This window comes from Carettochelys insculpta, chromosome 3, assembly GCF_033958435.1.
Source record: "Carettochelys insculpta isolate YL-2023 chromosome 3, ASM3395843v1, whole genome shotgun sequence".
Classification (NCBI taxonomy): domain Eukaryota; kingdom Metazoa; phylum Chordata; order Testudines; family Carettochelyidae; genus Carettochelys; species Carettochelys insculpta.
In genome coordinates this window covers 94,771,598-94,798,132 of record NC_134139.1, presented here as the reverse complement: position 1 = coordinate 94,798,132, position 26,535 = coordinate 94,771,598, and the positions used below count along the sequence as shown (strand labels likewise).

Sequence of the window (26,535 nt, the reverse complement as noted above, 5' to 3'; positions counted from 1 at the left end):
CTGAGTTTCAGATCTTAAGTCAACAGAGGTGGCACTTAGGGAATTTTTTTTTCATGCAAATAGAGCATATTTTATCTGACATCACTGCATGGATGTCACTGAGACAAATAACATCAAGCCCCATTTTTCCTCAGTTGTTTTATAGAGTCTATCATATGATTCCAGTATATCATCTGTGCAAAGTTTAATGATCAAGTCAAGTTCTTTTCTTTGCAGTCTTCTTTACCTCAGTGACACAGTGAAAAATCTATGTTGTATTTTTGGGATTTTTTTTTTAAATCTTGACGCATAAATGGCAATCACACCATGTTAAAATATACAGCATAAAGGGGATATGTGAATTAGTTTTGTTTTGTTTTGTTTTTTTTTAGCGGAGCAGCATTGAAGGAGCTCTGCTGTCTCAGCCTGCCAAATTGGGATCAAGTGAATCCCTGCTTAGTTCTAGGAAAAAAGGTTCCCTGAGTCACAGTGGGCTTGTGAATGAATTTCAAGGTTCCATTGAACCAGCCTACAGCAGTGATCAAGATGAAAATCTCCACCCCTGTGGTACAGAACAGATAGATGCTGATGATGAGGAAGAGTGTGAACAGGTAAATCTCTTTGCTTTGTGGATGTGTGTGTGTTGGTGGGGTCGGGGTCATGTTAAATTTATTCACAAACCTTTCAGGTGGCAGAGTAAATGTTTTACTAAGGCATATTTAAATGTGTAAATCTATATCTTTCAACTGCTGTTGCTTCACAATATTTTTGCTTAAACCGTGGGATATATCCCAAATACTCATTGAGCTTTGGCACTGGAGTTTTAGGCATTTCATTTGTGGAACACTGTAACTATAATAACAGAACCATTTTCATTTAGACATCAATTCTTTGTTGCAACTCAGGAAGGAACTGAATTCTCTCAGTACTACATTCTGGGGATGAAATTCACTCCCTGTACACCAGGCACCTCAAACCCAATGAGAACAACAAGAAGTCCTGTGGCACCTTATAGACTAACAGATATTTAGGAGCATAAGCTTTCTTGGGCAAAGAACCCGCTTCGTTAGATGCATCAGACGAAGCAGGTCTTTGCCCATGAAAGTTTATGCTCCAAAATATCTGTTAGTCTATAAGGTGCCACGGACTTCTTGTTGTTCTTGAAGATACAGACTAACTCGGCTACGTCTCTGATTCCAGGCCAATGAGTTTGTTTTACTTAGTCCTTTCTACTTCTCCAGATTGCCTTCTGCTATTTTCACTCGTTGTACAGGACTAACCTGTCATTGCTCTCATGCTTGTGATTAAGATCTTAACTTACACTGGTAAAGATGGTGATTGACTACCATAACTTTCACTGTACAGATGGTATTCTTTCCACTCGATGGGATATCTTTGTGCACGTGCAGGTGTTCTGAAAGACTATAAGCTCACTTTTTAAATGTGGACATATTAATTAGACATCCAAATCCCACACGTAGTTGCTGTAATCTGTGTAAGGGAACATAAGCATCCAGAGCTCGAGTTTGGCCAAATATGTGATTTTGACATACGTGTAAGGCAGTCACAGTTTTAAACTGAGCCACTTTTCATTCCCTAAAGGAGTTTGTGGTGGGGCAAACAAGCCTCCATGGATGTATGGAAGGGGTTAATGAGCTGCTGAAGGCCCAAACTGAGACACCTGGAGCAGGAGGCAGGTTTCTGAAGAGAGGCTTGGAAAGAGCAGGCAGAGACAGAGCAGACATGGCTCTCACATTTAGAGAGAAGGCTACCTAGGGAGAGACTGCTGGTGCCTAGCTGACCTTCAGGAAGAAAAAGAAGAGTTTGTTTTTAACTTTGAGTGCCACTCAGGGAGAGAGAGATGGGTGACCTAGCTGGAGGGCTAAGCTCTGCAACCCAGAAAGCTCTTGGAGGTTGGACGGAGCTGTGGCAGAGCAGCTGGGAAACTAAGGCTGAGCAGCTCTTGTGGTGCGTATTGCTGCAACTATAACAGAATCCATGCTGAAAGCTTTTCCCAGAGCCTGCTGCTTGCCATGCTTGCTCTGAGAACGTTACTGTGAATTCTGGAGAAAGGTATCACCCTGCAATGAATGCTGTCTCTAACACCCAACATCAGAGAAGGGGTAGCACAAGAAAATTTTTCTTCTGCTGCAAATGCCGATTTAGTTGTGTCATGTTGAACTTGGGCATTTTCCCAGATTTGGCTGTGACTAAATACATTGCTGTTGAAAGAACTATAGATCATAATATACCCATTTTTAAATCTTAGGGCACGCAACTCAATTCACAGCAAAAACCAAAAGGAGGTAGGAAAAGACTTAACAGCCAAGCTTCTGAAAATGTTGAAAAACGAAGGAGTGTTAATCTCAACCAATGTGAAATACAGGTATTTAAAACTAAATGTGTCAAGCCTGACTGTGCCTCTTTCTTTGTTACTAGCAGGTGCACTGTGGTGCAGGAGACAGGGCAGGAGGATGGGGGAGCTCAAGGCAGGGAGTTGGGAGGTTTGGGGACAAAGGTGGCTCAGGGCAGCCCTGAGGCTGTCCAGGGCTGTGCTGTCTGGCAAGTGGCTCCACCCAGGAAGGAAATGGGGGACATGGGCCTGGCAGTGGTGGCTGTGCTGCCCAGCCCTGGCCAGCAGCTGTTCCCCGGGTAGGCCACTGGGTGGCAGACCTCCCACCTCTCCCTGGGTCTGGGTCTGGGGCTGAGGCTTTGGGGCACGTGGGTCACTTAACCATGGCTGGTGGCCTACAATATGAAGAGTCTTGGGCCCATATGACCACTCTCTTACTGGTGTGGCCAGCCCTCTGTCCCTGCACTTGCTGCTTCCCTGTGGTCATTGCAGAGCATAACTGTTTTTCGTCTTCATCTCCTCCCTTTCCATTTCATGAGAAATAATCAGAATCCAGGCATGTCCCATTATCCTGGCACAACTAAACCCTGACTCTGCTTTAAGTTAACAGTAAGAGGAAGTTACATATCAAATTTGGTGGTTCTAGCTCTTATTTAGGAGGAATTCTTCAACAAACAGACTCACAGACATACGAACAGACAGACAAGATACACACTGCTAAAATACATATTAGACTATATCCTATATATCTGAGCTATGTCATAGGCCATTATATGGATCTTTCTATATGAACAGATGTAGATAAAAAGAAAATTGCCGTATCTACGTTTTATGTTCAGAAACGTTTCTTTGAAGATTAAAGAAACTTTGAAAAAGTAAAATCTGTAAAAATAATTAATTCGACAAATGCAACCAGACACCCATCTGTTTCTGCAGGTATTTCACAATATGTGCACTTCAAAGTAATGAGTAGTAAAAATAGTTTTAATGTAAATAAATGCTCATAAAATTATGGCTCCAAAGTAATTTGCTACTTAGTTGCTGCTTTGTATGCACTACAGTTTTAAGCTATGTGAATTTATTCATATTATGTACAAGTTACAAAATAATTTGATATAGTATTGGGAGGCTGAAAACCTGGTATACAGTTCTGTACTGTCTTTCAAAGGACTCTATCCTGCAAGGCAGTGAGCATGAAACTCCCATGAAAGGCCTGATTAAGCAAAGCACAAAAGTACATTCTTAACTCTCCAAGCATAAAGTCAGTAGGCAGTAAGGGTGTGCAGCATCTTTCTGGATATTGAGTAACATGCATGGTCAAGTCCAAGGAGGTTTAGCACATCCTTCGAATGCTTTGCAAAGCTTTGGCCACCTATTAAAAATGAAGTCATTGTTATTGAGGAAGGAATTGAGTGAAGAGTCATCAAATGATGAAAGTGTTCAAAGAAAGGAGGTTTCTTTCTGCAGTGAATTGTGATTAACGTATATGCTATGATTTTAATTCAAAGCCGTGGCCTGTGATGTGGACATAAGAGACCCCACTTCATATTGCTTAGGGGATAAGATGACTAGGGATCAGTCTTACCTGCTTCTTGCTACCTTCTTGTAATCCTCTTATATGTAGTTGGTGGGAAGGGGGAAGAGTCATTCTTATATATGTAACTGCTTGATAATGGAAAGGAGTGGGGGTGGCTGTAAAAGATCCACTCCATTTGCAAGGAGTGAGAAGTGGTCTGAAGCAATGGAGCACTAGATTATCCTCTGTTCCTCTGCCAGTTTCACACTGCACAGCATGAGGGTCAAGGATATAGTCCTGAGTGTCTAGGAAATTTCTGTGCAACTGGAGGGAGGGAGAGGGAGAGAGAGAGACACACACAAAGACTAACCAAACTGTATTCCAAATCTCCACAGGGCCCTAAAGATCCTTCAGATGAAGAAGCTACGCAGGTGAATACAGCCCTTTCCTTCTCTTGTTCTGCTAGACAGCCATCTAGGCAGTTTAGTACGCCACAGAACAACTCAATAATTGTGGATATTCTGGGGGGAACAACCACAGTGAGAAACATCTGGACTGACCATCAGATCAGACAAGCCTTGTTTCCCACTAGACAGCCACCTCAGGAGAATGACGATGATGAAGATGATTATCAGATGTTTGTACCATCGGTATCTACATCCAATTCGAGTTCTACTGTGTGTGAAGAGAGGGGTGCTTCCGGTCGTCCATGCAGCTGGCATGTGGGATTAATTAATCAAAATGAGATTTCTAGTTCCCATCGTCACAGAATTGTTAGACGGGTCAGTAGTGCTGGTGAAAATAACTCTTGCTCAAATAACAGAAGGCACAAAGCCAATGACTTTGTCCAGCGCGGTTCCCGAAGGGAAGTGAAAAGTAGCTCTAAAACTGATGTGGGCACTATGAATACTTACCCAGAATATTCAGAAGAGTTGACCATTGATGACATAGATCACGTCTATGATAATATAAGTTATGAAGATTTAAAACTGATGGGTCTGACTAGAAGGGAAGAGTCTGATCAGGGTCCCCAAAGTTCTTCCAGAGAGACTCACTGCAAAAGTCAAAACAAAAGCAGCTTAATGGAAGCAGCCGCTGAAAAGAGGAAGGCAAATCAAAATAGGACCTCCAATCTTACTTGCAAAGATGAAATCCTCAGTAAAGAGGCATCAGCTTTAACATCACATGAGCTCAGGATTGTTGAGGAGAACGTCTATGACACCATAGTGCTTCCAGAACCACCACTATTGAATTTCAAATGTAACCGCCTTAAATGCTCTAAAAGGAGGAGTTTTTTGGGCCTGGAAACAGACTTTGCATGCTGTGACAATCTGAGGCAGTTTGTTTCTGAAGAGTCTCTCCAGTTCAGTGAAGATGAAAGTCCATATCATCACATTCCTTTAGATAATGACTATTTGAGTTTAGTAGATAGCTCCTCCAATTCTGATTCACTCTCCCACAAATCTGCAGCTGATAAACTATCAGAGGAAGTAGATGAGATCTGGAATGATTTGGAGAATTACATCAAGAAGAATGAAGAAAAGACAAGAGATCATGTCCTGGCAGCCTTTCCTGTTTCTAAAGATGACATACAGGAAAGACTCCATGCTGGAAGTACTCCTGAACTGAGTAAAGACGTGGAATATTCACTTTCCACCCTCTCACTGCCAGAAACGCCTGTTTTCCCTAAAACTTTGAAACATAAGGTAGCCAGATTAAGTGAGGCCAGTCTCCAATTTGATGAAGCAACACCATGTAAAGATAATTCATTTCTGAGTCTTGACAGATCTTCCGTCTCCAGTGAGTTGCCTTTTATAGACAGCCCTTATGAATCTACCAATAGTATTCTCTCCAATGCACATTCAGAGAGCACTGACAATGAAATGGATATGGTGGATAAAACAAAAAACAGAGTCTTTATGATGGCAAGGCAGTACAGTCAAAAAATTAAGAAGGCCAATCAGCTTTTGAAGGTAAAAAGTCCAGAACAAGAACAGCCAGTGAGCCAGCAACAGAAACTGAGACACAAAGACCTTGCAGCCATTTTGGAGGAGAAGAAACAAGGTGGTCCTGCCATTGGTATGTTAAAAATGTTCTCTTTCTTTTTTCCTTCCCCAGACAGATCACTTTAATAACTTCTTAGTGAAACTTATGTGTTGATTTAAAATGCTATTACCTTGGTCATTTCTTGATCTGTCACTCAGGTGATGATGATAGTATTATCTTTAATGTGTTACCACTGAGAGAAGCTTGAGTTCTTTATGTAGTGCAAAAAGGAATATAAATATATATGCTATATGCAGAGCAAAATCCTACCACTTGTTGACAGAAGAGAAGAGGAAAGGATGAGGCAGTGTGAGCCCTCTTGCTTTCACAGGACAAGCTGGTAGTGTGGGAAAAGTACAATCCTGGAGACTCTTTAGCTTTTTTACAAAAAAATGAGTCACTTCCGACCTCATGTAGTTTGCAGATTTCAGCTGAGAAGGGGGCCTAATCATTCCTCTGTGCTCCCTTGAGCCATAGAATACCACCCATCACAGAAGCCAGGTCCGGCTCCTTTGTAGAAACGCCTTTTTTGTTGCTTGTGACATGGGGATGGGGTGCTTCCAGAAAAAGTACTTGGTCTTTACTATCAAGAGCACCTGGACTGCACACAGCAGGACAGCATAACAAATGTTTCCTGTGAAAAATTTTTCCACGAACCATTTTGAAATAAATTGGGCATCTGGATTCAGCCAGTTTGTGCATTCTCATTGGATCTACAGAGTTTTTAAAAATACCAGTATCTTATGGATCACATCTAATGCAGCTTCCAGGTTGCTCTTCAAGATCAGATTTTCTTTTTTTCTTTTTAACCATCAAAAAGTATCCACCAAATACTATAGTACATTCTGTGCTCCATTATGTTGCATTATGAGTCTGCTGAGTATCAGCCAGTGGTGATACAATGGTGAAAAACGTGTGAGAAGAGCAAACCTTGCAGCCACTATAGCAATATGAATCTCACAGTTGGAGAGGCCCAATGTTCAGAATTGGAATAAATATCCCCAAATGCAGATGTTTAATCAAATCCCTGATGATCTGAATGCACTGCATAAATAATCCTTCATTGTTAACTTCTGGAGGAAGCTCCAGTGGCTTGCTATCTTGTCTAGTGTGAACTGAAAGGGGTCTGTAGGCTTGATCCCTCTGGCATCTCCCTGAATCATAGTCCTCTTCTATTTCCAGCCCTTCCATGGGGGCATCTCCCTTCTCTTTCTCTGCCCCCTTTGATAGATTCAGTTACCTCCTCCTCTTCCATCTTCCACAAATGCAGGAGCTCCCACTCTTTTATATGCACACAGAAAGCTCTCTTTGGAGGGATGGCAGGCTGTATCCCTGCCTGCGGAAGCCAGCACAAAGGAAATGAATAATTGCAGGAGAAGACTCCAGACTTTTGTTGCCCAGCTATAACAGGAGGAGGAGAGTTCAGTGACCAGAGATGAGCACTGTAATGAAATAGTCTTCCCAACCAGTCTAAAGACAGGACAAAAAATGAGGAGAATGGGAGTGTTTGCCAGTATGCCTTGGTGATGTAGTCATTTGATCTATTTGTTAGATTTTATTAAACTGCGGTTCATGGAGCACTTGCTGGTGGTCTGCTAAGGGCTGATTAGGCATATATGGTACTGGCTCTTCCTTTCTTTTCCCCAGTTGCTCACATGTTGAAACACAGCTAAAAATATCACTTTCCTAATATTACTTTTCCACGTAACGTTAAGGCTGAAAGATGATCCTTACGATGGCTGAAAGAGGAATGGATTGAAAGATGATCCATGTGACTGCAAATGAAAGGGGAGGTGTGTGTTTCTCAGACCGTGAATGCTTGAACTATCAAAATCAGTAGAGAGAAGAAAGTATCTAATACATGAAACTGTCCTGTTAAGAAATAAATGCTCCAGCAACTTTGAAATGGTACATTAAGAGAGACCCAAACTGCTCAGTGTTTAGCAGCAGTGATTTTCTTAACAGTCACTTACACCAGGGTATCTTTTCATAACTACAGATCATGTTGATGCTGGCATTTTATTCACAGAATACGTGGTGCATGGCTGTTCACTGCATTGTCACAAAGTGCTTCACACTTGTTAAATTTCATGTTGAAGTATCATGAATGGCTGTGTGTGTGTCAGTGGGCTGAGATGTTGGAATCTAGAAGAACCGCATTGTTTTGCGGCCTGAGTAAGCTTGAAAAATGTTGTTTTAAATCTTTGTGTTTGACCTTTAAGTATTGATCTGTCAGATGCTTTAATTTTCATAGCACTTGTGTTTTATAGTGTTGTTTAAATATTTATCTTCTCCAGGAGCCAGAATTGCTGAATATTCCCAGCTTTATGACCAGATTGTTTTTAGAGAAACTTCACCCAAAATGCAAAAGGATACATGGGCCACCCGTCAAAAACCATCAGCCTTAAGGTATTCATCCCCAGTGTCAACATCTCCTTCTCCTTCTCAGTTAGCTAGTGATTGCTTACGGGCAGAAGACTGGCTTTTGTACTCTACGTACAGTAATGGAGAACTGGCAGATTTCTCTCCCTGGCTTGAAGTCCAAGATCTGAAGTCAAAGAAGTCTCCTTCAGAGACTGGCCCAAAAAGGAGTCCAAAACCATTGCCACCAGCTTGCTCAGTGCCTTCCCTTCAGATTTCTACACGTCTGCATGTCCCAACACAAAGGTGGAGTGCTATTATTAGTCAGCCTAACAAAGAGAATTTACACCAAGATCACATTTATAACTCACTTGGTAGGAAAGCAAACCATACAAAGCCCCAAGCATACGGCAGGTCACAATCCTCTTCTTCAGTAGTGGTCAACAGGTCTGAGGAACCAATAACTTGTTTAAATGAAACGGACAAGAAACAGATGTATTCAAGTAGAAACTTTAGATCTGACAGCCAGGAGTCTTTGCCAGGTCCTGCTTCAGGAGTGTCATTATGTGATGTGAAGAAGCCACTCCCTGAAAACTCTTCAGAGATGATTATTCAAGACTCTCAAAAAGTTCTCCGAGTGAACAAGACCTTGCCTCTAAATGCACAAATAGCTACACAGAACTATTTTGCTAATTTCAAAGATACTGCAGAAGAAGATGACTACGTTGAAATAAAGTCTGAAGATGAGGGGTCCGAGTTAGAGACTTCCCAGAACCAAACAAAAAAATCAGACCCAAAGGTAAACAGTGTAGACTCTGCTTCTTCTGAGATTCTCTGTAGCAAAAGCACGTCTTGTACTTCTGCAAAACCAGTGACTAGCAAACTTGCCCTTACTTCATACCTGACTGCATACAATGATTCAGATAAACTGAATGACTACCTGTGGAGAGTTCCCTCTCCTAATCAGTCAAATATTGTCCAGTCTTTAAGGGAAAAGTTTCAGTGTCTTAGCTCAAGTAGTTTTGCTTGACCCTTTTAATAATTTCTAATTGTACTGCCTTAACATGTCAGAATATACATTAATACAGTCAATACTGGCAACATATATTTTAATGTTTAGATACCAAGCACTGTATTGCAGTAATATAGGAAATGTAGATGTGCAACGTACCTTTTTTACAGTGCAAAAAGTTGTTAGACAGCTGTGCACTGTCTGACATTATGTATAATGCACACTGATCTCCTTTTATTTGTCTCATTTATCCTTCCGTATACTGTACAACTTCCTTCATTCTCCTTCCTCTCCATGTGGTAATCTTAGCATTCAGACAGTTGGAAGGTAGCCTGTGCTAAGTTTACAAATGCTTGTACAGTTATTATAATTGCACAGGGGAGTGCTCAGTTGAGCATCTAGCCATCTGAGTGTGCAAATGCCAGATTTCTGAGCACACCAGTGGGAATTTTTCCAACAAACTAGGTATGCAGTTGCACATACATTTTTGCACATGATCTGTTGCAAATCAGATGCCAGGTCTGTGGGACCAGTGCATAAAGCACAATATGTACTGCTCCTGTAAAAACGGAATTACTACATTTTAAGTACATTTGTTTGTGAATGGTGCCAGATTGATAACCTTGGTGTCTGAAGATGTTAACCCTTATGGCTCCATAACAGCTAAAGAGCAGGTAGCAGCATTTTCCTCTGTATCAGCCTGGCAGAGTGTCTCAGTTCTGTTCTGGAGATTATTGGTGTTTGGGAATGAGAGGGCAATTCACTTTCTAGGCCAGTTCAATGATTGGGCTTGTGGAGAAGTTAATGCCTGTTGTGACTGAGGTGTTCGTAATGTCAACACCTTTTTACCGAGAGCAAGACCATCAAGAGCAGACAAATGTAAGTTGCAGGTGAAAGAGCTTTGCTTTTCTAATGTTTGTAATTTGGTGGGTTCCTTTGGACACATTTATAAGTAATGCGGTCTTTATCATTCAAGACCAAATGCTCATGACCATGATTGGGCTTCTTGTAACCTGATCCTCTCTTAATTATGAAAATACTGTAGTTCTCAAAATGCCTATTGTCAACCTAATGTAATGTAAAAGATAAAAAAGGGTTGTGCTATCCATATTAGAAATGAAGTGTAATCTTTGTATACTTTCATTATTACTAGTAGCGTCCAGCCAATAAGAAGCCTTTTTAAAAAGACCTTCTGAAAGTGTATTTTTCTTTAGAGAAATGGTAAATTTGTCTTGAATATCAGAAATGTTTAAGGAAGCAAAATATGACAGCAGATGTTTGTCAAAAGTCATTAGCTCATATCATTTTAAGGTTGGGTGCACGTTGACTATAAAGGCCTAATTCAATTCTCATTGAAGTAATAATCTTCAAATTTATTTATGACCGCTTTTACTTTCTGATTAGCAGTCATTTGTGAACAAACAGGAGATTGTCATGTAATACCAAACTTACATATATATAAATAAAAGGAGTTGGAAGAGAAATTGAGGGAGAGTGATGCATTAGCATTTTTTCTAAAGAGAATGTTTTCCAAACTTTTTACTCAAGTGTCAGTTTCTCTATCAAAGAGCATATATGGAGCATTTCTCTCTTCCTCTCTCTCAAGTGAGTGTGAGAGACGACTTCAAAATAGTCTCTGATATTTGTTGACCTAGCTCTTCTGCTGCCAGGTTAAAATGTACATTTCTCACACAGACCAAAATGGAATGTCAGGGGTTAGAAAGGGGATGAGGATGGCATCTTTACTGCTTATAAACATTAGTCACAACATCTGATCTAATTCCAAAATGATGATGTGCACATGTGTGATTTTGCCAAAATCTCATTATCCATTCCTAGCTTTTTTTTCCTCATGGCAGCAGGAGAGATAATGAATACCATCTTGTACTATTTCAGAGAACAATCACTTCTTCCCTCATCCATAATAGGCACTCCCCCTTACTCTCCTCTCCTGTTCCTGGCCAGATTTATCCCATTAGTCTCTCTTTCTGATCACATAAATCATGTGTTTTTAAAGTGCTTTTCAGCTGGTGTACCTAAAAACCCTGGAGATGGGACTCCTAAAAGTAATATTCCTCACTAGCTGGAAAAGGAGCTAAACCTGGGTATAGGCATAATAGATCAAATAGAGCTCCCCAGAGGTGGAAAAAAATACCACTGGAAGTACAAACATTTAAAAACCTTCCCACAATTTTGAGGCCTTCCTGCTGGGAAAGCGCAAACTATATTTATTACTTCATCCAATCATAGACCCTGAAGTTGCAGGGAAATTTCAGTATAGTCATTAGCTCAGAGCCCCCACCAACGACAAATCTGCCACAGAGGTGTGGTAACATACAAGAGATGCCAAGATGCAGAAAACTGGCCGCTGCCCCTACCAGCCTGATCTCCTACCCTTCACCTTTGTGTGAGCCCAACTCTCACCCAACCCAGAACCCATTCCCCCATCTTGTCTGAGCCCTGGATTAATCCATATGCAGCTGATGGGGAAGGTGGCCTGATAACTACAAACCCAGCTGTCCCCTTTCTCTTACATGAATAGAAGCTAGAGAGTATGGTTGACTCCAGAAAGAAGGGGAACTGAGCTGAGTCCTTCAAGGCAGACCCCCCCACCCCTTAAAGGGACACTCCTCTGAGAAGTCTCTGTCAAATGTTTCCTGTCCCTTTACACTCAGGGTGGGGGAGTGGCCCATTAAATTGTTTCACTGACAAGGCTTATTTAAAAACTGACCAGGTGGCAACCCTGGCTACCTCCCATCTGCTAGGGCCTGCAGGAAGTTTACTCAGCCCCAAAACAGGTGATGTTGACAGAGTACAGGGGCTTAAGCAGAGTGGCTGGGAGATATTAATTAACACATCTCTGCTTGAGGTCTGGCTAGTAGGGTGTTCCTGTAAAGCCTCTGGCTGAACTTGAAGCTGCACTTCCAGGTGGGGTGAATCCTCTCTGTAAGAAGTATGATACTTGTTGGCACAGGCAGGTAAAATCTGCACTTGCTGAACCAACCAGGTGAATCTGTCTTACGGCCTTTAGAAACAATGGTTCAAAAACCAACACGGCTTTCTTTTAGCTTCAGAATACATTCCACTCTTTTGCAAATGATACATGCTATGCTGTTTAGCTGTTTAGCTCCCCTTATTTTCTTTGTTGCACAACTTTGGAGTCTATTACTTGAAAATATTGTACTTAAAAGGAAACCTAAATGAGTGTACTGCACAGACATGGATATACCTTGTAAATCTGTTTTCATGGTGCTTTAAATTTTTCAGAAGTAGATAAAGTAAAACTCAATTAAGTGTATTGTACTAAGCATGATCTTACTAATGTTCTGCTTCCACTAATGATGCATTACTTTCTTCAGTTACAAAGCACAGTAATCCACGTAATTATTTTAGAATGGTCAACTGTTAGTGTATAGGTTATTCTGAGGTGCATCTGAAGTTGTCATGCTGTATATTCACTGGCTTCTGTTATGCTGAGATGCAGATTTCAGGAGGTTGTGCTGGTTGATTATTTTGAAATATCTACTACAGAAGTCTTTACACAAATCTTTGCATTACTAAGGAATGTGTACTTTGAAGTTTTATATAATCGTTGTACCATAAGTTAGTTTTCTTATACACAAAGTCATTTTTGTTATCGTTTTGGAATCTGCATCTAGTGGAACATAGTTGAAGAATAATGATGTACATATTTAAGATACTGAAATTTAGTAATGTCAATATTTATTTAATAGAGCTTGTAAAATAATGTAAATATGAATAGAAATTGTGTGTTAACTATACCATATCTAAATTTGTCTAAACTACTAAGAATTCAGTTTAAACATTAGACATTAATGAAATCTCATTTAGTCAATGGAACAAAATGGAGAGGAGTTATAACAATGTGTAACTGTTTCCAGGGATCAGTTTCTTATGATTTTTAATTTTGGGTACTTTAAATTATTTTAGTTTGCTGTTTTCGCAGATAGGCAGCTGAAACTGACAAAGGGTAAGCACTGGAGATATTTTTGCTGGTAAAAGAAGATTAACAGCTTTCAGCTCTTCCATGAGTATATAAGATCGGAAAACACAGAAGTAGGAAGTTTGAGTTGTGCTGGCAGCTTTGGATACAGTTTGTAAATAAATAAAATAAAATGACTAGTAATGGGAATAAGGAAAATCAGTACCAACTGCAGAATGTTGATCCGTTAGGATTAAGTGCAGTATAATTTTGTTACGGTGATTCCCACCCAAAAAATTTTATGTAGATGTAGAAATAGTACCAGTAAAAATGAACGTTGATTTAACTCTAAATACTTATTCGATTAAAAGAATGGAGTTGAAGAACACTGTACATATCTCTGCAGAAAAAAGATTCTGCATATTTTCTCAGACTGTATTAGATTTCACTCTGCCAGACTTAATAAGCTTGGTGCTAGCTTATTTTGATGGGGAGGTGAGGGGAGAAGAAGGGACGAGGAATTAAGAACAAGTTGCCTCATGGCAAGTGTTTAAAAAGTTATTTTTCTCAGTAGAACAAAGCTGATGTGATTGTCAGAATGTGAATTATCTGCAGCCTCAGGGCAACAAAAATGTGAATGGAATAAACATATTAGTTCTCTAATATACAGGTGGTAAAAACTGAGGTTTTTGTAGCATTTGTCTCTTTCTGTTGTTGCTGTCTCTTAGGTGGTTTTCTCCTCCCTTTGTCAATAAACCCATCTTTTTAAAAGAAAATTGTTTGAAAGAGAATTTATTTTAATCCTGTAATAATGTCAGGAAAACTTTCATATTTTACTGTATTGTTTAAACTTCTGTATTTGTTGGTAGCTTCAGCACTTTGCTACCAGAGAGTTGAACAATGAAGTTACTTGTTCCAAGTTGAACTGTATTTATATTAATTTTTGGATATGTATGTAATATCTTGTTCTGTGGATAAAAGATGGAACTTATATCGCACTTTTTAATTACGTGTTTTATAAAGAATATATAAAAATATATGTACAGGTAGGAAGCTTAAGACAAGCTTTTCACCATTTTGTTTTGCTTAAAAGATGAGTTTAAAGCATGCCGAAACTAAGAAAAATATGTAAGTATGTACTCTTGAGGGGGAAAAAAGCAATAAATACAAAATTTTTTGCAAGAATCAAGCTGTGTGCAAAATATCAGTGTTCAAATGCAATGTTTATAGAACAATACAATCTTATAACATCATTCTATCTCTTATTATATATACAGCCACTGATTCCTCTGCCTGCATATTACTTCCATCCCTAAATGCTGTGGAGATTGGCCAGAACTAGAACCTCAAACATAACACCTTCAGGTATTAGGGGTATGGGTTAAGTTGAATCCCAGGATGTAAAATCTCACTTCTGCTCTATTCTGGTTTAGATGCAAAACCAGAAAGGGCCTATTTTTAACTTTAAATCCAACCAAATACTTTCAAAAATAATTCACCAGACTTTGCTAACTGACAAAAACAAAAACCAAGAACAAAACAAATTGTGGTGGGCTGTCACAGGTTAATGAACTTGCTACCGTTTTGGATGAGAGAGATGGGTCCTTCACCTTGGGTTATAGCTGTACGTTCACTCACCCCAACCACAGTTATAAATAGCACTGTAGCTGGTGAAGCACTGCTTAGGGGAATAGACTAATGGCATGCCACAATCATAGGATATGCATACTGTACACGTTTCTCTACACGCCCTAGCAGTGCCCTGTCTACGCTGCTCTTTTTAACAGTGTAGTAGACAGCAGTTCTGGCAGGGGAAACAGCAAGGAAAGACGTCAGACTCTATTCGTGCCTTTCCCTGACATGAGAAAATTCCCAGAGTCTTTCCTGATCACAGGGATAGATTCCAGCAGCTCCCTCCTGCCAGAGACTTTTCCCCACAGATTCACCTCTTCTCGAGGCTTCTGTGGACACAGCCTGGCTTTCACTACAGTCTGCAGCTACACACATGCTGCAGGCCACTAGCAGTAGTGGTTCGTGCTTTTAGATCCAGAAGTACAGGGCTCAGTCTGTACTACTGACAAGCTATCTATGGGCATTTTATTACACTGGTCTGGCTTTAGCTTAGAACCCAAAACCTGTTTTTAAACCTGTGATCTCAACATCCTCCCTTGGCCCATCTGATTTAAGGTTTGGTCATCTGAGTAGCAGAACTCAGGTAAATATTGTATCAAGGGAGCAGTTGATTTGAGTCAACCTCTGCCAAATAGTAAAACACTGAAGTAGAATGATGAATGGAATACAATAAATACCAGTGTATATATAAGTAACATTCCAAAACAATGACCCTAAAATTACATTTCCTTTAGAAATATAAAATGTCAGTAGCATAAAAGCTATCGGTGGTAAAATAAAAATGGAGAGAGTTTTGAAAAACAGCATTGTAAAAACAAGAAGTGGCAACGTATTTGAAAACAGTCAACTGCCACCATAGCAGAAAGGGTGATGGAATAAACTGGCGGGGAGAGAAGCTGATTCTTCGAGTGACAACCTCTATTATATACCCCTGTAGCTTGATTACACGTGCGCACCAGGAACCCAGAGTGCGAGAATTTGAAAGTAGTGGCCCTTGATTGGCACGCGCACCCTGGCTCACCTTGTGCTTCTGAGAGAGGCGATAGCCGGGGGGTGGGGGGGTTGTTGGAAGGGAGGACCAATGACCTCTTCAGTTCCTGCTCATCACCGTGTGTTCTGGGTTGGAGCCGTTAGTGTCCTCATCTGTGGTGTCATTTGGAAAAATAGTATTAGTTTTGCTTTAGTCGTTTTGGTCATTTTTGTGACATACAGATTTAGAAGTGTTGGTGACTTTAATAGTCTAATATAATTCTAAAGCCACTGGAGTTCTCCCCTGCCCTGCCCCTGAACCCCATACAGGTACCAGACTATTACCAGAACTCTGCGCTTCCTGCATGAGATACTTTTCAGTCAGCAGTGACCACCAATTCTGCCTCTACCACCATGCTCATGGGGCTTGGTGCAGTATTTGTCAGTTCTTCCCTAGACATGCCAAAGAAGCATGATGTATGCTTCATCTCTGTCAATACTTCATGCAGATGGCCATGAGGTCCCAATTGGACCTTAACTGGGAAACCTCTCCACACAACATAAATCAACAAGGTGTGTGTCCCTCCTGCTATAAAGTCCAGCACCATTCCTGGAGGATCCACCCACAGGGCAGGACCTAGTTGAGAGATTAGGAAGCACTTCCACAAGCATAGAACTAAGCGTTACTTTAAGTCCATTCCAAAAATATCAGATATCCTTATGAGCAAACTCAGTGCCTTTCCCCATCAGGATGATGTATGTCCTAAGTCCCATAAACGCAATAAGGAGAACCAGGAACATAGGGTTGCAGTGTCTCCACACCAGGGCCTTTGATACCATCATCCATGGCTCTTTATGAGACCTGAGGCTCTCCAGTACCATCAAGGACTGACTACTACAGGATACCATTATCATCACTGGCATAGATGGCTTGGACAGACAGACTCCATCTTACATCAGAGAGGTCTGCATCCATGCTATACCACAGGACATTTTTGAATTCCTGAATTCAGAACACTCCTCCATCAGAAACCTCCACATAAACCACTGTTTCCAGAGGGTGTGCATTGTCTCAGAGATCTGCTGGTGGGGAGGAGTTTCTCTATGCCCCCTCAATACACAATGTACATCTCATCTGTGCTGATGGGATTGCCATTATAGCCTAGGCTAACTCTTTCCTCCTCAAGAGGCAGGGAACCACTCTTCCCTTACAACCATTCCAAAGGAGACCCACAGGACCCTGGGATCAACCATCACCTTACCTGTCTCAGAGTGAGTTGTACCATCAAATTTACCTCTGGATCCAACAGTGAGTGAGGTACCACCAACTGCCATGGACATCACTGGATGAAGCTATGGCTTCAGTATCTGCCTGTCTCCAGCTTTGAAAACACTGGGTCTACCTCTCAGGTGATGTCAGTCCCCTTGGTGATTATCAGTGAATTCTCTCCCTTTATGGATGGCTACTCTATTTTTGCACACCTGCTAAGCACTCTGAAGGGAAATTTCTTATCAGGGCTTTCTACTCTCCTTGAAAGGTAACACTCTGATAGGACTTAAATCTCATTATTCTGGTTCTGACATGCTTACCCCTCACCCCTTTCTATCCTCAGTGATCTGCTCCATGTTCCTCTTCCCTGTGCAGGTCACCGTTCTTGTAGCCATCACATCAGCCAGGAGAGTTGGTGAAATTGATGCAGTGATGCCAGATCTTCCATATGCTATTTCACAAAGGCTATGTCTACACGTGCCCCAAACTTCGAAATGGCCATGCAAATGACCATTTCAAAGTTTACTAATGAAGCGCTGAAATGCATATTCAGCGCTTCATTAGCATGCGGGCAGCAGCGGCGCTTCGAAATTGATGCGCCTTGCCGCCGCGCGGCGCGTCCAGACGGGGCTCCTTTTCGAAAGGACGCCACCTACTTCGAAGTCCCCCTTATTCCCGTGAGCTCATGGGAATAAGGGTACTTTGAAGTAGGCGGGGCCCGTTCGAAAAGGAGCCCCGTCTGGACGCGACGCGCGGCGGCAAGGCGCGTCAATTTCGAAGCGCCGCTGCCGCCCGCATGCTAATGAAGCGCTGAATATGAATTTCAGCGCTTCATTAGTAAACTTCGAAATGGCCATTTGCATGGCCATTTCGAAGTTTGGGGCACGTGTAGACACGGCCAAAGATAGTTTCTTTTACACAGATACCCCAAATTTACCCCTAATGTGGCTTCAAAATTTCACATTTACCAATTCATTCTTATCTGTATTCTTCCAGACACCACACTCATCTACTGAAGAATGTAGGCTCCACTGGCTAAACACTTCATGAGCCATGGCCTTTTACCTACAGAGAGCAAAACCATTCAGAAAGTCCCAGAGGCTGTTTATTGTTATAGCAGTGAGAGTCGGGGGACATGCCATATCCACCCAGAGATTTACAAACAGATATCTGCTTACATGCTACTCTGTCAGCTCTCAAACCTCTTTTCCCCTCTCTTGTCCCATTCTGGTATGAGTTCGCTCCACAAGAGCCAAAGCCAAACTATACTCTCTTCAGGAGTCTGCAGTGTCCCTTATACACATCTGTAAAGCAGACACCTTTCCATCCCTATGATTGCAAAACATGACACCCTGGTACAAGACCCACATACTGATGCCTCTTCTGGGATGGCAGTTCTCCTCTTGACTTCCTTATCATCCTCACACTGCTCACCTACTTGGATATTGCTTGTCATTTGCTCAGAGTGTAATAGTGACAACCCATCACTTGAAGGAGGAGGTTAATTACCTGTAACTGGAGGTTCTTTGAGATACGTGGTTCATATCTCTATTTCACTAGTTGCCTTCCTTCTTCTCTGCTTTGGATCTCTTCTGATTTGTGGTGGTGAATGCACTAAATTGGCAGTTGGCCCACCCAAACCTTTATTGCCTCAGTGAAAAGCATAGGATGAGCCAGGGCACCAGAGCAATGGACCTTACTTTCAAATTCTTTGATTTTGGACACATGGTGCAGATGCGTAACCAACACTGGCATATGGACAGGGACTGTACATCTCCAGGAAACTTCAGTGACAGGTAAGTAACCACCTCTTTTTATTCCTAGATTTTACATAAAGTTTTAGTCACTTTCAGTGCTGTTGAATCATTTCCATGTTCAGACAAAGGGCTCACATTATTGCTGCTGGCTTCAGAATAGTGCTACGGTCACATCCAGTGGTTCATGGGATGTGACAGTAGCCTGCCTCTGGCTCACTGTGTTCATATCATCTCATGGACTCTAGAAGAGGAAAAAAGGCAAAACTACCCCTATGGTTCTCCCACATTGTTACTGACAGGAAAAGCTACATTAAACTCTAGCCTAGATTCCATGGAAATACTGATTGAGGCAGATTCTGCTGGCAGGGCATCTCCCAGACAACCCCACCCTAAGCTGCTCCAGCTGGATTTAGGCTCTCCAGCTTCTGGAAGGCTTGTACTATCCTGTCCTACTCTTCGTACATTTAGGCCACCTTGGCTTTACAGCCTGAGTTCTGCCCACACAAGAATTAATGATTCACTATTTTCTCATCTAAAAATTACTGTTACAGTCATAAAAGGTATGCTCATAGCACCCTACCAACTCTTAGAAACAAAATTACTGCAATTTAGAGTAGAAATGATGACTTTTAGAGCACCCTTGTGAGAAAGGAAGCAGGAATATGAAAGTGTTAGTAGGCTTTGAAACAATGAAAGGGGTTGTGTAGAAAATATTTCAGCAAGGTTTTCAAAGACCTGTTCTACAGGTAGTAAATGACTGTCCGTTGTCCTCCCTGTCTGTCTGAAGTCCCCATTTGTCCCTTAAAATCCTGTTCTTTCCTTACATCCTCTGCTCAATGGTCAGAGCAGTATCTCCTCGAAAATCCTGCTGCTCTACTCTGAAGGAAGTAGTGGGGCACCAGTGCCAAGATCCCCAACCGACACGTGGCTCCCTCTCAAATGTCCCTGCTGTCTGACAAGGTGAACCATTCCTTTTAATTATCCTGCTTGGGTTATGGAAAAATAGCAAGTCCAACTACAATAATAGGCATGTGTCAACCATGAATTTACTGACAAAAACAGTTAGAACATAAGAACATAAGAATGGCCATACTGGGTCAGACCAAAGGTCCATCCAGCCCAGCATCCCATCTGCCGACGGTGGCCAATGCCAGGTGCCCCAGAGAAGGAGAACAGAAGACAATGATCAAGTGATTTATCTCCTGCCATCCATCTCCTGCCCTTGTTCTGAAGGCTAGGGCACCATACTTTATCCCTGGCTAATAGCCATTTATGGACCTAACCTGCAAAAATTTATCAAGCTCTTTTTTAAACCCTAATAGAGTCCTGGCCTTCACAGCCTCCTCGGGCAAGGAGTTCCACAGGTTGACTGTGCGCTGTGTGAAGAAAAATTTCCTTTTATTAGTTTTGAACCTACTACCCATAATTTCATTTGGTGTCCCCTAGTTCTTGTATTATGGGAAAAGGTAAATAATTTTTCTATATTCACTTTCTCCACACCATTCATGATTTTATATACCTCTATCATATCGCCCCTCAATCGCCTCTTTTCCAAACTGAAAAGTCCCAGTCTCTCTAGCCTCTCCCCATATGGGACCCGTTCCAAGCCCCTAATCATCTTAGTCGCCCTTTTCTGAACCTTTTCTAATGCCAATATATCTTTTTCGAGGTGAGGAGACCACATCTGCACGCAGTACTCAAGATGTGGGCGTACCATAGTTTTATATGGGGGAAGTATGATATCTTTTGTCTTATTATCGATCCCTTTTTTAATAATTCCTAACATCCTATTTGCCTTACTAACTGCCGCTGCACACTGCGTGGATGTCTTCAGAGAACTATCCACTATAACTCCAAGATCCCTTTCCTGATCTGTCGTAGCTAAATTTGACCCCATCATGTAGTATGTGTAATTTGGGTTATTTTTTCCAACATGCATTACCTTACACTTACCCACATTAAATTTCATTTGCCATTTTGCTGCCCAATCACTCAGTTTGCTGAGATCTTTTTGTAGTTCTTCACAATCTGTTTTGGTTTTGACTGTCCTGAACAACTTGGTGTCATCTGCAAACTTTGCCACCTCACTGCTTACCTCATTTTCTAGATCTTAGTTTAAAATTTCCTTTAAATATTTCATTTTTGGCTAAAGTTTCTATAAGTCACATCTCTAAAAATATCCTTTTAGAAATACTTACGTGCACAATCTAAGTATTCGGCTTTAGCCTTTAAATGCTTTGATCTTCAGACAGCTGTTTAAAATAAATTCTTTAAAAGTCCACCCCAATTTAAAATCAACTGCCAGGTAAGATAACCTAGTCCCAGGATCACCCCCCTCTCTCCACACACGCTGTACCCTAATCCCCTGCCCTGTACCCCTCACGAAACCTGATACCTTGCTCTGGGTCCCTCACGCATCCCAAACTGTACTCCTCAGCCCCTAACATCCCCAGCACCTTACCCTAACTTCTGCACACTGCACTCCATAACTGAACAGAAACCATTCAGAGATAATGATGTGGGGAAGGGGTTACGGGAAAAAAATAATTATTTTTCTCACGCCACTTCTAAAAGTGCATGTCTATAATCACACACACACTGTAGAATAGGCTTCCCTCTCCCATTCAAATTGTAAATAAGAGAATGATATTGACATAATAGACATCACAGAAACTTGGTGGAGTGAAAATGATCAATGGGACACAGTAATAGCAGGGTACAAAATACAGGAACAGGAAAGGTTATGCTGGTGGGGAGTATAGGGTCCAATGAGATAAAAATCTCAAATGAGCCAAATTGTGCCATGGAGACTCTATGGATAATAATTCTATGCTTTGGTAATAAGAATATAGCAGTAGGAATATACTATAGTTCAATTGGCATTCCCTCATGTGGCAATATCTTTAATATGGGAGATGACCACTTATGGGTATGGGCAGGTTTCCCATGGTCTCATAAAGTTTGTTTGCAGCCACCGGTCCTGGCTCTCAGGGTTCTGTACTGTTGTTTAGAAGATATTTTAGGGGTAAATTACAGCTAGGAGCCCAGCAAGCAGATGAAGTGTTTGATAATACTACTGAACAATATTGACCTTCTGTGCTCCAGCAAATTCTTTAGTGCGGCACCAGTCAGGTCCAGAGGGTGCCTGACTACAGAGGTTCAACCTTTACTGACCACCTGACCAAGATGGTGACAGTGACTGTGAAATCCTCAGGGAAACTAGAGAGGTTATTAAAATAAGAAGCTCAGTAATAATTGGGCATTTCAATTATACCCATATTAATTGGACATGTCACCTCAAGCCAGGATGCAAAGATAAATTTCTTGATACCTCAAATTACTGCTTCTTAGAGCACTTAGTTGTGGAACTTCAAGAGGCAATTTTTCATTTAGTCCTAAGTGAAGCATAGGATCTGGTCCAAGAAGTGACTATGGCTGGACTGCTTGGTAATAGCGACAATAACATAACTAAATTTTACATCCTTTTGGCAGGAAAAAAACACCACAGCAGCACAACAGTATAGCATTTAATTTCAGAAAAGAGGACTACACAAAAATGAAAATAGCCAGACAGAAATTAGAAGGCACAGTACCAAAAGTGAAATCCCTGCAAGCTGCATGGAAACTTTTTAATTATGCCTTAAGAGGCTCAACTCAAAAGTATACCCCAAATTAAAAACCCTACAAAGAAAACAAAAATTGCAGCTGAAGTGAAACAAAATAAAAGATGCAGTCATAAGCAAAAAGGTATTATTTCGAAGGTGGAAGTTAAATCCTAGTGAGGAAAATAGAAAGGGAGCATAAACTCTGGAAAATGAAATGTAAAAATATATGGAAGGCCAAAAACAAAACAAAACAAAACTTTAAAGAACAGCTAGTCAAAGACTCAGCAAATTCTATTTCGTTACTTTTCAAGTACAGCAGAAGCAGGAAGCCTGCTGAACAATTTGTGGAGCCACTGGATGATTGAAATGGTAAAGGAACACTCAAAAGACAATAAGGACATTGTGGAGAAACAGAGGTTACATCTACACTAGGAAATTAGGTTGAATTTGTTAAGGTTGATTTTTGTAAAGTCAAGGGAGCATGTCCACACCGGCACATAACATCGATGGTGTCCCCATTAGGGTGGGCAACTTGGACTTTGTCAGCAATGCACTGTGGGTACCTCTCTCACAGTTCCTGCTGCCCCCGCCCCCTTGCCTTGTAAGTTAAGCTCCCTGTGTCTTATGGGCCAAAAAATGCCATGGGTGGCTCTGGGTGTGTGCCATCAAGATCCCCTAGTGCACTTCTTTCCTTCCCCATTCCTTAAATTCACCAAAAAAGTGTTTTTGTACCCCTTTACCATATCTGTGCAGATGTCTTTGAAAGGCTAGCATGGAACCCATCCAGCTTCAAGCTGTTGTGGAAAGCATTATGAGCACCTCGTGCATTCTGCTGCAGTACATGCATAGCCTAAGCAGCCTTCAGACTGATGAAGATACTGAGGAGAACCCAGACATACACAAATGTGAAACACTGGAGAGGAAGAATGAGGGAGATGCTAGCTGCACGGTGGAGTGTCGGTTCTGGGGTTATGAAACAAGTTCAGACTAGTGGGACCACATTGTTCTGCAAATATGGGACAATCAGCAGTGACTACAAAATTTTTGCATGCATAAAGCTACTTCCCTGGAATTTTGTGACTTGCTTTCCCCTGCCCTGAAGTGCTGCAATTCCAAAATGACAGTTCAGAAACATGTGGCAATAGCCCTGTGAAAGCTTGCAGTAAGAGACAGCTACCAGGCACTGGGCAATCAGTGTGGAGTGGTCAAATCTACAGTGTGTGCTGCTGTCATCCAGGTAGCCAAGGCAATAAATACCCTTCTGCTATGGAGACAAGTGACACTGGAAAATGCACAGGACAAAGTAGATGGTTTTGCTGCAGTGGAGTTCCTTAACTGCAGTGGGACAACAGAGGGAATGCGCATCCCTGTCTTGGCACAAGACCACCTTGCCATAGCATACGTAAACCACAAGGGGTATTTCTCCATGATGTTGCAGGCATTGGTGGATTGCAAAGGCCATTTCACCGACATCAGTATGGGATGGCTGGGAAAGGTGCATGACATGCCCATCTTTAGCAACTTTGCTCTGCTCAGAAAGCTGCACAATGGAACTTCCTTCTCAGGCTAGAAAATCACCATTGGAGACAGGGAGAGGCCAATAGCTGTTAGACTCTATCCCTTCACCCAAACTCCCTCCAAGCCCCATGCGCACAGCATCCCTAACTTCTACCCTGAGTGTCCCTTTTGCACCCAGCCTCCTTGCCACACCTCCATTAATATAAAAAGAAGAGTATGGCCTTTGACCAATTACAGTAAACCCTTGATTTAATGGACTAATACAGTGGAAGGGGTGTTGGTTAATGCCAAAAGTCCTTTAAATCCAGATGGTTCACTGACCTTCCCAGCTGATTACTGATGCTTGTCCTCTGACCCGCCATTCCTCCCTCGTGCCCATTTCTTCCCCTCACATCTCCCTCTCCCAATTACCAGAAGAGGAGCTGCACACGGGCCCTTCCATTGCTCTCTGTGCTATGTGTTCTGGTGGCCCCACGGGCTCTGGGGAGTCACCACCACTTACTGGGGGAGAGAAGGGAAGTGGTTTGGTGGGCAGCATCTGTTATTTCCAGACTTCATTGAATCTGGGCCTGTTATATCAAGTGTTTACTGTACCAAATTGTTGGCGTGCCCCCCACCAATAAAATCTTGCCCACCTTGATTAGAGAGTGAATTACAGCATGATGGGGGGAAGGGGTAGGCAAACAAACTATTTCTAATTGTCTGAATGCTCCCAAATACAGTCATCCCCTGAGATACGCCCATTCGGGCTACAAGAATTGAAGTTTACGAGCAGCTTGAGTAAGGACCACAACTTCGTCTTACGAGGCATTTACTTGAGTTTACGAGTGCCGCAGGGGAACACGGACAGCCTGCAGCTGGAGAAAGTCAGCCCAGCCTGGCCCTGCCGCTCGCTCCTCGGGCAGCTAGGGGGCTGCCTTCGCCCACCCTGCACAGCTGTGCCTTGGGTACCACTTGCCACCTGGCAGCGGTTTCCTGGAGCCCCCAGCCCAGCCTTTACCTGGGGCTGGTCTGGTGTCCGCTTCAGCACTTCAGCAGCCGGTGGCCGCTCCCAGAAGATATGGCTGGTAGGCGCACAATCCATCCTGACCCCGCTCCTGCCCAGGCAGCTAGGGGGCCGCTGCCACTTGCTCATGCAGCTGTGCCCTCTGCCAGGTAAACGTAAGTGGGTGTAAATTTTGGGGCACAGGAACACATAATTTTTTTTCCCATTGAAATTAATGGTAATTACATTTTCGACTTACAAGAATTCACCCTAGGAGGAGCTTTTCAGGAAGGAATTACCCTCGTAAGGCAGAGGAGACTGTATTGACGATTGCTTACATCAGACATTTATTTTTAGCTGGGAGCACCACTTCAGTTTTCATCCCATCTGAATGCAGGCTCTGCATGTGCGTTACAGAAAACAACGTTTGACTTTGCCCAGACTCTGAAAACTTTTCTTTAAGAAACAATGTAATCCTGAAATGCGACAGTGTGTACTAGGCCGGGCCCAGGCCTGCTGCCCAGCGCGAAGCGGGGGAGAAAGCTCAGGCCGAGGGCACAAGGAGAGGGCCCCTGCCATGGAACCACACGGCTGGGGGCTGGCTACGTGAGGCGGTCCAGGCTGGCTCTTGACCACGGCTGGAGCACAGTCAATCTGGGTCCCCGGCGCCGTCCCTCCCGCACAATCAGACGCTTTGAGGCCCAGGTCTCCAGCCCGCCGGGGTGGTGGGAGCGAAGCCTGAGCAGTCCTGTGCGGCCCAGCTCGGGGCAGCCCAAGGCTCCCTGCGACCCGACCGCCGCCCTGCCTTGGCCCAGCCCACGCGGCAGCAGCACCCAGGGCGCCGCCGCTCCAGGAGCCGGCGACGCAGGAACCCGCACAGGCCGCTCTGCCCCGCGGGCGGAACTAGCTCCCGGCCGCCCCTAGCGGCTCCTCCTCCGCTAGCGCCCGGGCTGAGCGGCCGCGTCCCGCCCCCGGCCGGAGCCCGCCCCCTAGGCTGCTCGCCCGGCCCTACCGCCGCACTGCTCCCGCCGCCGCCGCAGCATGAGGCTCTCCGCGCTCTGCCGCCTCGGCTGGGCAGCCGCCGGGCCGCGGGCGGGGAGGCCGTGGAGCGCCCTGCAGTCAGCCGGCCCGCCCCGCCGCCGCCGCACGGCCAGCGCCCGAGGCCCCAGCCAGGAGCTCCCGGCGCGGGGCTCGGCTGCCCGGTAAGCGGCGCCCGCGCAGCTGGGGCGGGTGAGGAGGAGCCGCGGGACCTCTTTGGCCCCCGCTCCGCCGTCGCCTCCCGCGTGCGGCGGCCGGGCAGCGCTCCACGTGGCGGCCGCGGGCCGCCGGAGCCTGATGCCACGCGGCGGCGGCGGCGGGGAGGCCGGGGCGGGCTCTGCATCCCGGGGGCGGCTTCCCTCTCGCAGCGCGCGCCGCCCCCCGGGCAGCCGCGGCACCATCCCGGCACGTGCCCTGGTGGGGCGCTCGTGCCGGGGGGGGGAGATGGTGCCCCCTCGCCTCGCTTGTTACTGTAGACCCGAGATAAACACGGGCGCGTAACTTCCTGCTGACAAACCAGCGTGCTTGGCTCCCCGGAGGGGATGGGGGGA

At 43.5% G+C, this 26,535-nt stretch overlaps 2 protein-coding genes and 1 long non-coding RNA gene across 8 annotated transcripts in view; 2 read left to right on the top strand and 1 right to left on the bottom strand.

The window, feature by feature from the left end:
* PLEKHG1 (pleckstrin homology and RhoGEF domain containing G1) overlaps window positions 1-14,940 on the top strand; it is a 99,371-nt gene extending 84,431 nt beyond the window's left edge. Inside the window, exons 15-18 of the mRNA XM_074990387.1 lie at window positions 372-590; window positions 2,249-2,365; window positions 4,244-5,927; window positions 8,192-14,940. Coding sequence (XP_074846488.1) covers window positions 372-590; window positions 2,249-2,365; window positions 4,244-5,927; window positions 8,192-9,285 — 3,114 coding nt within the window. The 3' untranslated portion in view covers window positions 9,286-14,940. The remainder of the gene's footprint in view (window positions 1-371; window positions 591-2,248; window positions 2,366-4,243; window positions 5,928-8,191) is intronic.
* The window catches only part of LOC142011252 (uncharacterized), a 29,878-nt gene extending 3,786 nt beyond the window's left edge, over window positions 1-26,092 (bottom strand). The window contains exons 1-4 of one of the 2 annotated variants that reach the window (XR_012645022.1): window positions 25,959-26,092; window positions 25,206-25,346; window positions 24,962-25,109; window positions 15,864-15,985 (exon numbers count right to left, since the gene is read on the bottom strand). This is a non-coding gene — a long non-coding RNA (uncharacterized LOC142011252). Of the gene's footprint in view, window positions 1-15,863; window positions 15,986-24,961; window positions 25,110-25,205; window positions 25,851-25,958 lie in introns of those variants that run through there. The other variant, XR_012645021.1, reaches the window with a different exon arrangement.
* MTHFD1L (methylenetetrahydrofolate dehydrogenase (NADP+ dependent) 1 like) overlaps window positions 25,905-26,535 on the top strand; it is a 233,799-nt gene continuing 233,168 nt past the window's right edge. For 3 of the 5 annotated variants that reach the window (XM_074990392.1, XM_074990389.1, XM_074990390.1), the window contains exon 1: window positions 25,905-26,148. In XM_074990392.1, coding sequence (XP_074846493.1) covers window positions 25,988-26,148 — 161 coding nt within the window. In that variant the 5' untranslated portion in view covers window positions 25,905-25,987. The remainder of the gene's footprint in view (window positions 26,149-26,535) is intronic. The other 2 variants (XM_074990388.1, XM_074990391.1) reach the window with 2 other exon arrangements.